At 31.8% G+C, this 18,921-nt stretch overlaps 2 protein-coding genes, 1 long non-coding RNA gene and 1 other non-coding gene across 4 annotated transcripts; all 4 read right to left on the bottom strand.

The window, feature by feature from the left end:
• Positions 1-186: 186 nt before the first annotated feature.
• Positions 187-268, bottom strand: Trnas-cga (transfer RNA serine (anticodon CGA)). The gene has a single exon. It is a non-coding gene; the product is annotated as a tRNA-Ser (tRNA).
• Positions 269-1,453: 1,185 nt separating this feature from the next.
• LOC144852394 (uncharacterized) lies at positions 1,454-2,838 on the bottom strand. Its single transcript, XM_078710179.1, has 2 exons — positions 2,705-2,838; positions 1,454-2,335 (listed from the first exon to the last, which is right to left on the bottom strand). The coding sequence occupies exons 1-2, from the start codon at positions 2,813-2,815 to the stop codon at positions 1,760-1,762; spliced, it is 687 nt and encodes a 228-aa protein (XP_078566305.1). The 5' UTR covers positions 2,816-2,838; the 3' UTR covers positions 1,454-1,759.
• A 340-nt stretch (positions 2,839-3,178) lies between these two features.
• On the bottom strand, positions 3,179-9,721 carry LOC144840525 (uncharacterized). Its single transcript, XM_078696399.1, has 7 exons — positions 9,649-9,721; positions 7,586-7,697; positions 6,561-6,751; positions 5,954-6,129; positions 4,626-4,788; positions 3,935-4,011; positions 3,179-3,448 (listed from the first exon to the last, which is right to left on the bottom strand). Exons 1-7 carry the CDS (start codon positions 9,719-9,721, stop codon positions 3,179-3,181), a joined length of 1,062 nt encoding a protein of 353 aa, XP_078552525.1.
• Positions 9,722-10,773: 1,052 nt separating this feature from the next.
• On the bottom strand, positions 10,774-12,757 carry LOC144852401 (uncharacterized). The gene is made up of 3 exons (XR_013614290.1): positions 12,566-12,757; positions 11,811-11,878; positions 10,774-10,935 (listed from the first exon to the last, which is right to left on the bottom strand). It is a non-coding gene; the product is annotated as an uncharacterized LOC144852401 (long non-coding RNA).
• Between the last annotated feature and the right edge of the window lie 6,164 nt (positions 12,758-18,921).

Genomic DNA, 18,921 nt, shown 5'->3' on the forward strand with positions numbered 1-18,921 from the left:
CAGAAATTCTGACGTTGAGGGGGTGATAACACAAAAACAATCATTTATGAATTATCTATGAAAAATAAAATAAAAATATATTTATTTATCGTTTAAAAAATAAATTTACTGATAAAAGTAACTGAATTGATATTGATAAAATGTTCGATTATTTTCAAAAATGGTGTTTACAAAATAAAAAGAGTGCGTCACGGACAGGATTCGAACCTGTGCGGGGAGACCCCATTGGATTTCGAGTCCAACGCCTTAACCACTCGGCCACCGTGACATGCGCATAAATAGTTCGCTAGATTGTATTTAGACACTGTACAGTATTTACAAAAAAAATTTTAAAGGGTAGTTCCATTTTCAAAATTTTCAATATAACATTGATCTAAAAACATCATGGAATTATCATCAAAGTTGTATAAGCATGAACATCATGTAATAAGCTTCTTTTATTTACAGTGCTACACAGTCTAGGGACTTTTTATAAGGCCTATGAGAAAAACTATTCAGTAGTAAAACTCGCACATTTGACTTAAATTTGAGGCATCTTTTTAAAGGAAAGGTATTAATATAAATCGAAATAACAATTGTACATAGGTATTTCGTACTCGTTCTGCTTAATACTGGCGAACCATTGGGGGTTATAATCATCAATATTGTTGGAAAGGTTTATATTCGATAATAAACAATAGAAATATCATACACCAGGGGCAAGTTTGTCAGCACAAGAATATATAACACAAGTGAGCGTGTTTTTTTAATTCAATTTTATTATTATAAAAGAATAATATATGACCTTATATAAAGATCAAACAGACTATAGGATTTCATGGATTCTATCATAGTTAGGCCCTGATTTATAATATGCTGTACACTAATTATATAATTAGGCTATACTTAATTCAAAACGGTCTGAAACATAAACTATTTTAATATTTAAAAATCGGCGACACGGATTCTTGTGAGACGGGGGACACTTTGTGTTTTAAGATTGGCTTGATGATAATTAGTTAAATTCTACCGTATAAGTGACTCTATCAGGAGCATTAATTTATTCATCATTCACATTATTTATTAATCGTTTTTGTAGCTAATTTATTGATGGCAAGTTTGTAATTCTGTTTTCTCAAGATTCTTTTACATAAAAGCATAAATATGGGTAAGGTGGGATAACGAAATTTGGCAGTGCATGACCTTTAAAGTATGAGTGGGATGAGTACTCATCCGACGAAAAAATGTTAAACTATTCCCAATGTAAGAACTGTAAGTTGGTGACGTGATATGATCCTTTCCGTACTGTATTAAAGATATATTGTCCTTCTGAAAAAAAATTAGTTAATTTTGTGTTGAATATGTCATTTTAATGTCAGATTATAGTTAATCACTATGATCAAAAATTAGATTTTAAAAAAATATGTAAAAAAAAAAAAAAAAATAATAATAATAATAAAAGAAAATAAATTGTAATTTAAATTAACAAAAATAGTCAAATTGGCTGACAGTGGTTTTTCGATTGAATTTAACCGCTATTTTTTCCCCTTTCGAAGTGATTTAAAACTACAAAATTGCCTTTTTATCCAATGTCTAATTTTACTAATATTTTAGTGTTTCAGGTTTTTCGGGCACAATACATCTTTAAATGGATCAATATTTAGCTACACAATCACGTTGTCGTTTCACAATATGATTCCTGGTTGCATAAAAAATAATACGTTATTCGTTCAGATCATCCATACAAAATTCACACCCACCGAATATTCGATCCAATATTTCATGTTTGCGTGTAAATTTCATGTGGATTATAGTCTCGTATAAATCTCGTATTATCAATATAACCGCTATCGTTATTTTGTTCTGGCACTGTCCCAAAAAGTTCCGCTTTTGAATAATGTTCTAATGAATTTAAACTTGAATGCGAAGATATCTTCCCAGAATTCATAGCTTCCCAGTCGATTAACAATGGTCTTTGTTCAAATAAGTCAGTAGCTTTCTGATTATCTGACGACAAAGGAAAGTCTATTTTTGAGTAGGGACATGTATCCGATTCTAAACTGCTGCTTGGTAAGTTACTACGGCTGGGTGTTGGTTGGCAGTAGACAACGGCACCTGACCTCGATTGATCGTCGTCGTCAGGTCTTGATTGGTAGTCAACATCACCATCATCGGGTGTCGGTTGGCAGTCAACATCATCAACACCATCTAGTCTCGGCTTGTAGTCGACACAATTGCCTGCTTTTGTCGGCGAGTGTTCATCGTAAGAGGAATGATACGGTTTTGCCTTTAGTTGGTCAAATTCTTCCCTATCATTATTTATCCACGGTGCTTGTTCTTTGACAATTTTTTGATACTATATGTAAAAGAAAAAAAATATTAAATGCACAGCAACAACTAAGAATTACAAAATATATGATAATATTATTTGTTATCGTTGTCTCTGTGCTATAAATAGAACTGTCGAAATCGTGCCAAGACATTAATTTTTGACTGCGCATGTTCATGTTTTACAGTAATTTTACAAGCTCTGCTTAACGTCTGTGGCCAAATCGGCCCACCAATTATGCGCATTTGTACTCTGTTGCTTTTCTCCATTTCTTTTTACTTCTTCTGAGCGAATTTTTTACTCTCAGTTTTTCTTTCATTAGCATGCTAGTTAGATATTCTCTCTTGCTTTTAATCAACCCTCTTTTCCCCTTAAAAACCGTTTCCGGTGACGTACCTTATCTAAATAGTTGTCTATTGGTTCAAATTGAATTTTTGACTTGTTAAATCGTTGATAGCAGACACGAATGATGAAAACTGACGCCAGGAAGAAGAAAATGAAGATCATCACTAGGTAGATGACGTTGGGTGCTGAGCCTAAATATATACAAATTAAATGATTAGTATTCTTCTGAAATGATAAGAAGGATGATGGTTCAGATGTAATCGGGAGGGGCGATATAAATTGTAATTGCCATGAAGTATGGGCTTTTGTTTATTGTAAATTACATTAAGGAAAAGTCGCACACTTGCCCACTCATTTCTCACGTCCCGCGATTCCTCAACATACTATATTTAGTTATATATAAAGTAAAGTGTAATGAAAGGTGTCAACTTTGAATCGGTGCTTGATTTTCAAACTTGAAAGAGTTTTTTTTTTTGGATGAAGGCATGTTTATGCTATCGTTTTGCAAACAAACAAAGCTAGCTACTACTTGGTAAAATTGTAAGTAATAAGCACAGTAGACTGGTAAAACTTACAAGCTTCACATGGTCCTATACTTCCAGTGTCAGAAATACTGCCGACAGAATTCCACGTTTCTAACAAGATTATGTATTCTGAGCACGTTACATTCTTCAAGATGACGTAATTCAAGGAAGCGTTTACCGTCTGATTGACGAAATCTAGAGGTTGAGTATCCGTGAGTGCATATTTAATTTCGTAACGTGTGATTTCTCCATTTTGATCCTGAGGTGGTTCCTATGTAAATGTATTATTAAAACACTATTATTACTGTACTATGTATTTTTTTTAAAACCGGAATGTTTTTTCTTCCAAAACCTTTCTTTCTTCTTTCTTTCTGCCATTATTACATGTTTACATACTGTATAATTCATCAGATATTTACTTAATTTGTATCTTTTTTGAGGTCCATCAAACACATGTTGCCAACAGCATTGCTTTTACTTTCGTGTAAACAATAGAAACCTTTGTTTGCAAACTCGAACACATTCTGAAGTTTGCTATGATATCAATTGAGAAACTTCTGCGACTGCAGAAAACAAGATTTGAACTTAGTCTGCACTGACAAACTTATGTTTGAATTGCAAACGCAAAGTTTGTCAATAAAAGTTTCCAAAGTTTCCTAGGGGTTGGCAAACTGCGAAAAGTAAGTTGGTAGAAGTCTACACTAGCAAACTTTCGTTTAGTAAAATTTGCTATAAGTGTAGAGGAGGAATGTCTTACCTGCCAATCAACTCTGACGTCATGTGACATACACCCATTCCTTTTTGAGGAGATAATATTTGCTGGTTTGTCTGGAGCTGATAAAAGAAAAACACACGAAATTATAGAAAACAGAAACAGTGTTTATAGTGTTGGTATAGCAGATTAGTTTCTATCATGCGAAAATGATGCGTTAAAAGATATTTTCGCCTACAATAGGTTTTGTATTGCTTATAGTAGGCATTATGTGGTGACGGTTTAGATGGTGTGAGTGGGGTGGGAGGATAAGTAGTGATTGTGGTAGTGATTGCCACTGAGTAAAAATGACATTTGCAATGCAATATTTATTTTATTTTTTTATTTTATGTCTTTAGGCACTGTGGCCAAGGATTACCAATAGTGAATTAATCACTGTCCTATCAGATAGGTGGTAATCCCCCTGATACAGAGGCTATTGTGTGAACCAGTTCACCGGGGTAACCCCCTACTCTTTTTCGAATAATGAACTGGGTTCTTTAAAGTACACACAGGTTATAACTGTGTACACTGGACCTACGGTTTATAGTCCTTATCCGAGAAGACTTGTTCCACCACCAGAACTAGGAGCGAGTCGGCCTCGAACCCTTGCCGATGTTAGTTGGCTCTTTAGGTACGATAAACGGCGCCCCTGCCTTAACCGCTCGGCCATATGACTCGCTCCTTTAATACGAACCTTTACTTAATGTCCATACTGCAAAGGTACACACATCACTCTCGGTACCAACACCTCCATACCTCGAAATTATACTGACATTGAACATACTATTAGCCGTAAGACCAGAGAATGACTGGGTTTTAGGCAACTTCTCAAATTCTCCGTAGACGACTGGTTCAATCTTAATTAAACAAAACACAGAATATATGATTTTAAGTAACAAGATATAAAAAATACCATATTATATCAATGTGATAAACACACGTCACGAAATCATCATTATGGTTGTATAATTTAGTAGCCGCAAAATAAGTTGCAATTGAAATAAAAAAATTTTGAAAATATCTTTGTTTGGCGTTGAGTTCAATATCAGATCTGTCAGCTTAGACCATGTGATTACGCTACTAAAAATAGACTACATAAAGCTCTGTCTACACTATCAAACTGTATGTTACAAAAACTGTGATACCACTACCATATTTGGGCATATTATTACCGTATTTGGGCACATCACACTTGGTTGGGAAATTTCTCGACATTTCGGTTATTGTGCCACAACCGTACGTACCGGCTCGAGTTGGATTCTAAACCTTAGGCCTTACGTAATTTAGTGGGTGAGTGGCCGAGCGGCTAAGACAGTGGAACCGTAATTACGTAGTCATAACATCGGCAAGGGTTCGAGGCTCAGTCCAGTGTACACATAGCTCATGTGCACTTTAAAAAACCTAGTACATCTTTCGAGACGAGTAGGGGGCTACCCCGGTGTACTAGTCTACACAAACACAGTCACTGTCACACACAGCCACTGTGCAATTGGGACTGGACCGTTTTTAGAGGTGTTTACCACCTGTTGGTCCCGATCCTTCACTAACAGTGTTAGTGAGAAGTTGAATAAATAAAATAATTTCCCTTTGGGATCACATTAGTGTACCACAATCTTTAATGCGTTTTATTTAGATTTAATTATTCTTTTTGTCATCTTTTTCGTTCTATGCCCTGCAGAGCTGTAGGTCTACATTTTTTATCTACTGGTATTTTATTCATTTTTTTATTTCATTATTGTTAAATTAATTTATTAACTTTATTTGTATTTATTTTTTTCATAATTTTCTATTTTCAAGTAATTTATAATGACAATCCCGTCACAAGATTCTTTCTGGGATCTGCCATTCGTCCATTTTCTTTATTATCTCTTGCCATTGTTGTTTTTTGTTACTTTTTGTCTTTTGGACGTTAATAAATGTTCTTTGAATTGAATTGAATTAATTAATAATATCAGATATTTTGTCTTTTGCGTTAGTAATTCCAAGCGATTTATAGTCCTAATAATATCAAAATTGTCTTACATTTTCACCATTAATCTTAAATTTTGACGATACACCATATCCAAGAAGTCCGTCAGACATGCGCATAACATTTCCATTTTCGTCATGATACGGTGATTCTGGAGCTTGTACATACATGCTGATATGATCATTTGATGCGGTTATTGTGACGTCATTATCAGTTGGACACGTAACAACTAGACAAAAAACACATCCAGTGTAAATCCACACACCAGGACTATTCAATATCATATTCAGTTTCATGTGAATTTAATTGGTATTTTATAACATCATATAATGTTAATATATATAATAATAATCATTTCAAATTAACTAATTACAAACATTTCAATAAATAGTTTTAGAATTTAGTCTGTGTCTGTGGTGTTTAATAACATTATTAGGATAATATATTACATTTTTGCGGTATCTATTTACATTGTAAAATTTCCTTCCAATTTTAAGCCTATGCAAATCAAATTTGCATTCTATATGGCCTTTTTTCAAGCCCAGATTTGATTAGATCCTTTTCAATTCACGTCCAGTTGGTAAAGTTGATTAAACTTCAAATCAAGAAATGTTTACTATAAATCATTAAACAAAAAATAAAATGGTTGCAACAACTCACTGTTGGTTCTTTTCTGATTGAAATCTTGGCATTTCTCTTCAGGGTTTTCGTTTATTGTTGTATTAACACAGACTGTCCAGTCGATCATCAAAATATCATTTCCATTTGGGTTGAAAGTTGATTCGTTGTCTAAAATGCCCAGAAAACAACTTGTAGCATTGGTATTCTGGCAGTTTTCAGGATAAGTCCAACTGTAAAGAAGAAATTAATATTTCAGTATTGTTTATTTTCTAAAAAACTTGAATTAGTGGAAGAAGATTCACGATTTTGAAAATATAAATTGGGAGTGGGTAGTTGAGAGCATGGGCCTGTAAAATAAGTGTTTATATTTTAAAGACGTGTTGGGAGGGTCAATGAACCGCTGGTGGTGTAGCCTAGAAGACTGGTGTAATATGCCTACATGGAAAGAACGTTTCACATCACCTCATTGTTATTTTCAAATATTGAAATTAGTTATATTTCAAGGGACATATTTGCTTATTAAAGAGATAAATTATTAGGCGTGCGTATGGAACTTTTTTATAAACTTAAAATATCCTATAAATAGTTTAAAAATTTCATCTTAAAGCTTGGTTCACACACTAGGACAACGCAATTACGTAATTGTACCGCATTAATTTGACCAATCACAAGCGATGGATCATCCGAACTGTCGTTTGTGATTGGTCAACTCACTTGCGTTGCGCCTACTTCGCTGCGTTGTTTCCAAGTGGGAACTATACACGAAGTTATTACTAATATAATTTTTTTTCTCTCTTTCGTGGGGGTCACCCACATTTATTCATTCTGTTATACGGTACCTTTTACAAATATATATATATATTGTACATACATTTTTGTAAAAATATAAAAACAATCAGATTCAATAGAGTAGTTAAAAAGGCACTATATCTATACATGTACATAAAATCGATGGAGTAAAAGTATGCTTTAAAAAGTTATATTAAAAGTACGACTATTTATTATTTAAATTCACTTATTTGCTAATTTATTTAGATCAGTATTATTTATTTTTCTATATTTACCGTGACTCATCCTTTGTGTATTTTACTGAAAAGTGTTTAACATCTCCTATCGGTTTCCATGATACTGTCGTTTCCAAATTTAAAGTCTTTACTTGTAAATCTAGATGTGAAACTAGACAAATAAAAATTGAAACATTAAAACATTCTCTCCCTTTAGCCTATTTTGTCAACTTCAAAATAGCTGGAAATTTTATGAGTGAACATTCGTTTCTGGAGCTTGTTTGCCCATTTTCTCTTTATCATGATTTGTTTTATTTTGCGCGAATATAATCGTCATTTGAAAAACATACTTTATTTAACGATTACCAATAACGAATTGTTACGACAACGCGTCTGTGGTAACGTATAGTAACGTAATTTGACGTAACAAGTGGCGGCTCACGTAATCAATTACGAATGTGAAAATGCATGCATTTTAGCATTTCATTAATCCTCGCGAAACGTATACATGCTGAGGTATAGACTTGCACAAAGTATCTAGTTAAGTGTTTCTAATGTTGTAGGCCTATTCCTTTACGAGTGTTATATTTTTTCGCAAAGTATGACAAGCCATATGTGTATTTATATTTTTTTACCAATATTAAGCCGAACGCCGTCTAGAACATAGACTATGCACAGTATACTTTACGTAGTGCAAGCAGGATACATACAACGCTTTAACTCACGGGTAAATGTTTGTATCTCTTCAAGTCAAGTGACAAATTTAAGAAACCGACACTTCTGGTATATAATAGAACACGAGAAAGGCGATAGTACATGTAAACATAGAGAAATAAGTAAACACCCATTTAAAGGCAATCGCGCGTTAATACCAATTTTGCCACACAAAGGCGTTATAAACGCATTATTAATACACTGCATTTTTATGGTTGATACATATTTATTTAATATTATTTGATTAATTATTGCTGAGCTTTAAGATATTTGCTTATACGATCTCATTGTTAAAGTTTTTAAAACAATCACGCTTGAAGGAATGCTGAACATAGGTCTATATTTTACAGTAAATGTTTACATAGTTTGTATATTATGTTTATGTGCAGTGCGTTATAATTCATAAGTACCGTAATATTGAGTGTAAAGTAAAGTTGAACAGCATTTTATGGACTCTTTTTATTATAATAATGCCATTATGCTCTCAAAATGTACTTTTTCCATTCTATAATAAAATGATTAGGAGTATAGTATTTTAGTTATTGCATGTAAGCCTATTATTGATTGAAGTTTTTATACAAAATGTATGATCTGATATGTAGATTTAAAAGGTTAGATGTGTGCCTAGGCCTATTGTGAACGTGTTTTACTTCAACTAGGCCCAGCCTATATCAGTTTATTTAGTTAGTATTTCTGAATCATATTCAATTCTTGGATGTGTGATATTGGAATTTCCCCGTGCGTTACCGAATTGATAATACTGTACTATGTCAACTGGACTCAAAATCAATATGCCAAATCATCGTCCATGTTTAGGCTTAACGCTAATAATTCTTATCATTGCTCATCAATATTAGTCAAAGTTCACGAGATAAGAATATTTATTGTACACTATTCATCAAATAATTGTCAATTCGTGGCTTTCAAACAAAAAAATATTCATTGTCGTTTTCAAAGAACTACTGTAATACAACAATTCATTAGCCTTTGATTACGTCACTTGAATACTCTAAAATAAATTCCTGAAGCTCTATGCAAGGCCTATAGATATACAGGGTAGAAGTAAAGCATGTGTGGTGTTGAGAGAAAGTTTATCGTCCTCCTTTCGTAAGCCCTAAAATAAATACTATAACCAGATTGTTGGCTCTGGAACCGCCCTTTGCGATGTCAGGTACGAATAAACACTACTCGTTATAAAGAAGATTAGGCCTACATATGTGCACCTTAATTATAGCAGTACACCATAATAGTAGACTCTGAATTTGAGTGTGTTCATATTTCAATTTCAATGTGAAAGATTAAGTCGACATAGAACATATATGATGTGAAGTCCTCGGCTGCAATGACCATACGCAAACAGTCAGATTGACACTTAACACAGTTAGCACTATCTAAATTACTTATTTTACCTGTTGCTGACACATGTTGTACTTGTATTCCTCCAATCAACACTAAACAACAGAATAAAGTAATCCTGGACATTCTTCGTCTTGTTACATGTCCCTATCCCGGTTGTTTCGTGACGTGCATAACCAATGCCGCCTCCAGTGGTTGTAAAAAAGTACAATAGCGTGCCGCATTACACTAGTGTTGCCTAATCAGTGTCGGGTCATTAAACTGACAATGTTTGTATTTTGATAACATAAAATTTATATTCCGTGCTTTTAATACGGACCCGGAAATATGGATTTCAGTTCACACAAACAATAATGATAATAATACGAAACAAAGAATTAATCACATATTTTGTTTGAAGTTCTGCCATGCGGAAGATTATTTAATATAAAATCAATATGGTAAAGGATTTCCATTCATATATTCCTAATATATGTTTGATAAATTATGATGATACAGCCTTTTCTGCAAATGTTTTGATTCATTCGTAGGGTATACTCTAATTCTATATTAATCATTATTATTTTAGTACCATGCAAGAGTCACAATAGCAAATGAGTCAAAATCTTCATTTAGAGGGAAAAAAACTTTCGTATTTTGTACTGGTATTGTTACGCCTACATATTATGTCCTAATGTTTACTTTTTATCGTATTCAGTAAGTTAGTTTCAATGTATATGTAAATAGAAACCAAACGTTACCGCTGTCGTAAAACTTCAATCAAATACAAATCATAATTATGTAAATAATTGTTTAGTTAAACCATGGAACTATAAAATGTTATAGCTGCATGATTAAACTAATTCCTCTGGTATCATGGGTAATTTCGTGTTACAGCATCAGGTGTATAACATCATCATGAGATATTCTGTTAATCACATGATCTGTTAAATCACATGATACATTTTGTTAAATATGATTATTTTACATTATTTTGTTTCTTTCTTCACAAATAATAGTATATATATTATACTATTAAGGTAAAAAAAATGTCTTATATTCAATGTGTAAGGAATGGTAGAAAATAACAATAATAAGTATCACTTATGTATATCTTATAAACAGCGTATATCTATTACGTCATCAATATAAAAACAACCAAGACACATTATATATTAGTTGCATAGTAACCGTTCATATTGTGTATTTTATCATTTACTTTTCTTCTTTTTTCCTTGTGATTTTTCTTTCTCTTGAGCTGCAAGTTTTGCCATTGTTTCAGCAAAGCTCATGGCACTACTTCTCATATCTGTTGTTTCGTTCGAAGTTCTTCCTAATCTATCACCTCGCCACTTCGTTTCCTATAAAAAATAAAATTTAAGAAAATGGATGCTTATTTGATCAGTAAGGAAGTATGTAAATCAACCAAATGATTGGTATTAAAAGTAATAATTTTGCAAATTAATATAAATGTGAATAAAAGTTGATGCTTTTTACATTTTATAATAAACAATAGAGGGTCCGTGATTATCAGTTACCCTCTTTATGAATAATAGGGGTTTTTTTAAATTATTTATTTTGTTATAAAACTTTTAGTCTTCTCACAATTCAATTATATTGCCAAAGAGAGTATGAAATAAAAGCCATAATTATTATTTATAATAAAGATATAAATTTTTAAACACGGAGCTACCCTTTAAGTTACCCAGAAATACTACCGTATCTCTTTGTGCATACATCAATTTGTAACAATTGTGGGAAATTCCCCGTGTGTTGGTATCGTTTAATATTGATTTTCTCAATACTTTCATGATTTCTGAACTGTGGCGACAAGTAAACATGATTTCCGAATCGAAAATCGAACCATAAATGTTTACAGAAGCTAGAATACAAAAGATATATGTACGTATAAAACTGCCATTGTATTTTCTGACACAATCAATAACACAGGGAGTTGGGGGTTGGTTGAGCTACACCAGGGTGGGTGGGGGGGGGGGGTTATTTTACAACGCCCTGGCCAAACTCAATTGCTTTTGCCAGAATATCATCATAATTTAACTAGTTTCTAGATATCATTTGACAGCCTTTTCATTTGGAATTCAAGGTTATTAAATTCAATATTCAATAAATTACATCCAATTATTTGATGTTCAGTTAAGCGTGCCAATATGAGTTTGTTTATCAAGACGACCGTAAATGGTATACATTGTAAAGCCAAGATGGCTACATTACCTACCCTCACTGTTGCTTTTATTCCTTGTGATCTCTGAGAACCTCGAATTGATCCATTTCTAGTGAATTTCCCTGAAAAGTGAGGTAATAACCATTTAAAAAGTATGCCCAAGTGTTAATTTTCTTTTCACTTATCTTTCTTATTAATGGTTACACTTGACAAACTGAAGTGGACAAATGTACTAAACAAATTACATATGTAAATAACTACAATAGCTGATTAATCAGTAATAATATAACGTTAAATCATAAGATAATAAAAAAAATGTAGGCCTACTACTGAAACGCATCAGTGTGCCATGGTATTACTCGAGTCGTAAATTCGTTTTGTACGGCCAGAATTCGGAAGGTACAATAAGAAAACATGCCACTTCCACTTCTTAAAATTTCACTTAAAATTGCCAAAAAAATGAATAAGGTAACATGCTTATAAATTAAGTCTCAGCTTGAGTTTAGAAAGAGTGAAGTAGAAAGTGTCGTGAAGTTACAACCATGAGACTAGGACACAACTTAGGATTGAACCCCACACTTTAGAATTGGAAGGCAAGCAAACGGCGGAAGTTTTCAACATGTACACCTATAATTGTTCTGTTTATTTATATGTGTTGTCGATAATGATTGTGCTACATGTAGTTTTTTACGCGCGCGTAAACTTTGTGTTAGGCTTACTTCGTTGTTTCACTGGCAATAACTGACATTTACTCGTTACCGTAATATAATGGCCTTGCTTAAAGAGAAATGAAACTTAAAACTTCTTACCCTCTGAAGGCGTTTGTGTCCGTTTTACTACCTTCTTATCAGCCATTGCAAAATTATATCAACCATTTATTCTTTAAGAATATTATCAAACTCTTACAAAAACAGTGTACCATGGTTAGATGCAAATGAATATTGATATAGATCTAACTTTTCTTCTGCCTTTATGTTCACATCATCTTCCACTTGGTTTCCTCTAATGATTGATACCCGACAAATGAATTGATTATTATGAAATATTCAACACTTGGAGAAGAGAGAAGAAATGGGAAAAGGAAATAGGGGTTTATTTATTTATTTTGTATCGTCTTTTTTTTTTAGTTCGTCCCACTTTTATTTCATTTGTGGTAGCCTACATTTTTTTTCAAATTTCAATTAAATTTAAAAAGTAGTAGGCGTTAGTTTGACACCATATTTTTTTTTCAAATTTAAGATATTAATGCAATTGGCTCGAAAAAAAGTATTTAAAAAGTGTACTTCACAAATTACTTCCTTATACTTATTTATACTTTATCTACGCCTAAATATGTTTATTTTAATTATTTCATGGTAAAGAAGAAAAAAGAATTGTTTGTAAAATGAATATTTGACTTGAATTGATGATAAATATTTTTAAAGTAAATTGATTTAATGTCATGTCTAATTTAGTGGGGGTTTTCATCGAATGTTACCCGCTGCAATCAATCCATTGTTATTCGATAATCGGTAATTACGTGCGAGTTAGAAACATTTAAAAAAAACCGTCACTTCCTAGAAAAAGAAGCGAACAGCTGATAAGGTACACGCAGCATAGTTAAGTAGTGTAGTCATAAGTGGTCAAGTAGTCCTAAAATAACGTTTGGTTATCGTGGTAATCTTCTTTCTCTCGTACCTTATCGTAATGTTGATTTACCAAGTTAAGCGTAAATTCCTGAAATCAGCAAACTGGAGAGGGCTCCTGACATTTCAAACGCATACGGATTTATTTCGTCACCGGGTATTTGAAAAACTTTAAAAACAGTACATGAAACTATATTCAAGCATTATACAAATTTTAATAAAAATTGGCACAAAATGTATCGGTATCAGAAACATGAAAAGAAATGAATTGAATATAAAAGAAAGTCTGCTGAGAAAACTACATTTTTCGAACATTGATTGTAATAATATTATTGAGGGCGTGCTACTCTAGTGACTCAATTATGGCTCGGTTCATTAGCTCCATTATTGCTTTTTCGAAATGTTACACCATGGACCTACATGTTTCCACGTTTCGGACGAACAGGCGATTCTCAAGGATTCTTTTTTATTGTAAAACAAACCTGTAAAAAAGCCTATGCTGTCTGACTGTTAACTGTGCTGTATCTACATATCGATTCTATGATTTGTTGGGTGTTTGAGTCGGCGAAGTTGAAAAAACAAAGAAACAATATTTGTTCTCAGTTATGACGCTAGGCCTACTGGTTTTTACTGTTTGTTGTACACATGTACAATAATAATTGTGTATCGCTAAAAAAGGCGAAATTAATCAACTTATGCCAATGTATTGCTTTTATTGAGGCAATAATGAAATTGCCAGCTGAAATCAGTAAGATTTTTTATTTTATAGAATTCTTGTTTCAAGCAAAAGTTTTCTTAAAATAAGTAATAACTTATTCTATAGATTCTTGTTTCAAGCCATATTTTCTTAAGTAAGAATTCTTTTTAAAAAAATTACTTATTTTAAGAAATTTTTTTTTTCTTACTTAGAATTTCAAATTTTGTTGTGTGATGATACTACAGTTGTACTCAGATAACACGGTAATCAGTGCTTTGAACTATTGGTGGGGAATAGTATATTTTAAGCGTTTATTACCAAAGATCACAATTTATAATCACTGCACTTCCACTAGGCCTACACAGGCAGACGTTTGTCTTACTTGAGATTGTAGTCGAGTTTTTTTTTTTTTGTCGTGAAAAAAATAGAAACGAGTGGAGAAATATATTGAGGTGTATGTATTTCCAAGTCAGCACAGGCGGAGAGAAGCACATGGACCTCTCGGCGACGAGGCTGTTTAGTAAAGTAAATAGAACTATTCATTCATTCTATTTTTTTTTCAAATAAAGAATAATTATAACAAAACACTTGAAATTAACATATCTTATTACTGTAATAGAAATTGTAAAGTGAACAACTACAAAATGGTCTATTCAAAATTTGATTTTATTGATCTTAATTTTTCATGTTTTGGGGGACAATTATATCTTTTAAGGAACTTTAAGGCTGAGTGTCCAGATGTGTCCTTTGTCATCAGCTTCGGCTGGATGGTCCAAGGATTAATACATAGAAAGCAAACGTTATTACCGCCGTCGTCGTCGTCGTTGTCGTCGTCGTAAAACTGAATAAAACAATGATCATACTTTAATATATTTCTCAATTTATTTTGAAGTTGACAAATGTAAAATATTCAAAGATAAAAACACAGAACCCACTAAAGCAACGTATTACCCTTAACCCTTAAATAATTGTCAGCATAATTACTGAAAGAAACCAATATAATTATTATATCATTTTAAAAATAAATATGGTAATTAAAATAAAAATGGTAATTAAAATAAAATGGTAATTAATCAAATCTCTGTTAAGTTTTAATGATTCTGAAATTATATGTTGAAAGTAAAACCAGCGAAAAGTCATTCTTTCGTATAACGAGCATTTTGAACATTTTAGGTAACTTTACTCCATTCATAAAGGGCGGTTTCTCTGTATATTTCAGACATTAGTTTATAAATTGAAATTCTAGACGTCGAAGTATAATTATGAATTTGTTTTAACACAAGAATTTGATTTAATCATGAGAAAAAAAACATTATAATTTTAAATATGTATAGATTTACATTCTAAACTTTAGTAAGCAACAGGCAGTGAATTTAATGTTTTTAATTTTTTTTAATCTGTATAGATTTACATTCTAAACTTTAGTAAGCAACAGGCAGTGAATTTAATGTTTTTAATTCATTGTTAATGAGTTAGAGAATCCAGTTATAAAATATATCTGATAACATAAAAATCAACATATTAATTTTTTACTTTTGTTCTCAATATATAACCACAATAAAAAAAAAATAGGGCAAAGCCAGGCGTATGGTGCGTATCTTTTTGAAACAAAGATTTAAAAATTGATAAAACTAAAACAATTGATAATTAGTTTAACTGATTAACTAGTTGCTAAATCTACTATAACAAATTGTATGTCTGCAAGAAATTCATTGAGAGTAATAATGGTAATAATAACATTGTTGAAAAATGTTAACTTGTGAAGGTCATTTTAAAACATATAACAATAAAACAACCAAAGAATTTCAATTCTACTAAAACCACAAAACTATTATAACCATTTGAACTTCACAACATTTTCTAATATAAATTCTTACATACTATCACTACAACAGTATATTCATGAAAGTTATCAGCGGAAATATTTTAAGATGCGGGTATTTTTATTTATTTTAGATATTACGACCTCCGGAAATTCATTATTACTGATAGATACAGCAGTGTATAATAAAAACATAAATTGTGTTTGGTTCAATTACATTCAAGTATAGGGTACAGGGTAGGGTAATAATATATAATATAAAATATAATATTTTAATAATTAGAAAAAGTTTTAATACATATTTTTGTAGGCATGTTAACAATCTGTTATGGAAAGACGTTCTAACAATCCTACCTTAAAATCGATATTAATAAAGGTAATTGCATATTATTAAAATAATGAAACAACAATTGTGTATTATTTTGATCAATAAACGACGTTACATCATCTTACAAATACAAGTTTTCCTAGAAAATAGCCTAGAATGAATAGTATGGTTATAAATGTACATTTTAGTAAGATGCGTGTAACTTCCACGAGTTAATACTCGATGGTATAGGAAGTTGGTGGTACACATTTTACATAATTACATAGTTTACTTATGATTGAGTTATAATTAGTTATTGGCGAGTAAAATGAATTTGTTTTGAATATGGGGTTTCAAAACTTCAAATGCGGCGAACTTATCCATTCGAAAGTGTGCCCACATTCGGGTGAATTTAAATGTGCTCCCCTATTCAAACATGCACACACTGAGGTTTATATGGTAGCTATTATAGGCTATTATGCAAATGGTAGGGATAAAGTATGACGACACACAACAGTTTATCTCCGCGGTTTAAACACGGTAGTTACACAACATTGGTATTGTGTCAACAAAATGAATTTAACTGTACATAAAATTAATATATAAAAATGGTTTTCCAATACTATTGTTCAATAATTCTATTAAAATTCTATTAAAAAATGGATACTTATTAAAAACGCATCGGATTTTTCAAAGTATTAAAATAAATGTATACAGCTAAATCATTCCAGACTCACCTCCATTCCGACGGACTCTTTCGTCTGAAGTGCATTGTTGTTTAAATTTTGTATCTAGGCCTATTGTTTATGTTTGCAGCATTATTTATGCTTCGTCTTTTTCTTTTGGTTGTTTAATTTTTTTGCTGTCTCCGACAACATATTTGACGATGTTTTCATCTCAGTTGTTTCGTTTTTAACACTTTCTAATCCATCATATCTCGTTTTAGTTTTCTGTGAAACAACAAGTGGTATATCTTACGAATGTATATATATTTATACAAAAATTATCAAATTTCAAAGAACTATCTATAACTTCGTTAAAGAAACGGATAAAGACATTATCATAATTATAGTTTATAGGCTGAGCACAAAGGGGACTATTTGTTTCTTGTTTATTGGCCTAAATGTCAAAATAAATCTAAAGACTCTATAGAAACGGACAAGATATGGCGCAACAGCATGCAAGGTAACAAATATTTACTTCTATGTTAGATCAATAAATATAAAACAGAAAACTAAAAATGTGTTTACTCACTCGTGTTGGCTCTGAATTCGATATTTCATCATTTAGATTCTCAAAAACAGTAACAAGTTGGTCAATATCACTGACAATAGATTGCCAAAATGTCTTATGCATAAACGGGATTTTCTTCAATTTCTTCAAATCGTTGATAAGTTCCTGCTGGAAATAATGTTTGGACCGTTTCCCCTTTCGTGGCTTTAGTTTAATTAATTTAGAAAACGTGTCTGGTATTTGGTTTTTTTTGCTAGCAAACATTTGGTAATTTTCTTCTATTTCCAGTAACGCCTCGGCTAAAGTGTTGACAAATTTGTCCCAACCATTCACACATTCTGGTTTCCATCCTAGGCATATGTTTTTAATCCAATCATTTATTTTTTTGTTCAGCTCTGACAACCGGTCTTGTCTTGTCTTCTGGAGAAACGACATTCTTTCATCCATCGTTATCGTTGTATATTCTGTTGTCTATTCATAATTGTGATTTGTCCTTTTAACACTGGCCCAGAATTATGGATTTCAGGTAATTTCTCCATGTTCCTCCATGCGGAAGATTATTCAATATCAAATCGATAAATGCTGATTATCATTTATTTTCATGTTGATTATCGGCAACATATGGTGATACGATGTACTACTACTACTACTATATAATTTTACAATGTTTTTATTTTCGTTGTACAAAGAATAATATGGTGTACGGCATAACCATATACACATTCCGTGATACAGCTATTGAAATGTATCACGTGACACCTGTATCACACGAATACTGCCATATTTGTAGAGAGTTGTGAATCACTTCCTTAGCCCTTCATCAGTGGTACGATCGTAAAAGAAAAAACAAACAATCTGCCTTTTGATTTATATAAAAAAACAGCATATATCTATTAATTCATCAATATAAAAACAATAAAGACATTTAAATAAAAACAAATTTTATGTTTTATTTGTTGCATATAGTGATGTCTTGTGAATTTCATTCATTTCAATTTTTATCGTTTACTTTTCTTCTTTTTTCCTTGTGATTTTTTTTTCTCTTGAGCTGCAAGTTTTGCCATTGTTTCAGCAAAGCTCATAGCACTACTTCTCATATCTGTTGTTTCGTTCGAAGTTCTTCCTAATCTATCACCTCGCCACTTCGTTTCCTATAAAAAATAAACAAAATGAGACTTTTTTTATGGGAAATTTAAGAAAATGGATGCTTATTCGATCATAGTAATTATTTAACGATTTCCAATTTTTTTTCAAAATTAATATAAATGCGAAGATATATGTTGGTGCTTTTTATATTTTATATAATCCATATAGGACCCTTGATTATCAGTTTCCCGCTTTATCAATAATAATAATAACTAGAGGGTACTCCGAGAGTACAAACCTCCGCCTACTGTAAAATTCCCCTACCTAAAATTTCCCAGGAAAATATATATATATATTTTTTTATTAATTTATTTTTTTTATTAGGTCTAAGTGTA

This window comes from Antedon bifida, chromosome 1 (genome assembly GCF_963402885.1).
Source record: "Antedon bifida chromosome 1, ecAntBifi1.1, whole genome shotgun sequence".
In the NCBI taxonomy this organism is placed as follows: Eukaryota; Metazoa; Echinodermata; class Crinoidea; order Comatulida; family Antedonidae; genus Antedon; species Antedon bifida.

Coding starts and splice junctions, on each gene's coding strand:
- LOC144852394 (XM_078710179.1), bottom strand. CDS start 2,815: ATGATCTTCATTTTCTTCTTCCTGGCGTCAGTTTTCATCATTCGTGTC. Junction 2,336..2,704: donor TAGACAACTATTTAGATAAG/GTACGTCACCGG, acceptor TTTTACATATAG/TATCAAAAAATTGTCAAAGA.
- LOC144840525 (XM_078696399.1), bottom strand. CDS start 9,721: ATGTCCAGGATTACTTTATTCTGTTGTTTAGTGTTGATTGGAGGAATA. Junction 6,130..6,560: donor CAATCAGAAAAGAACCAACA/GTGAGTTGTTGC, acceptor TTTTTTGTCTAG/TTGTTACGTGTCCAACTGAT. Junction 3,449..3,934: donor ACGTCAGAGTTGATTGGCAG/GTAAGACATTCC, acceptor ACATTTACATAG/GAACCACCTCAGGATCAAAA.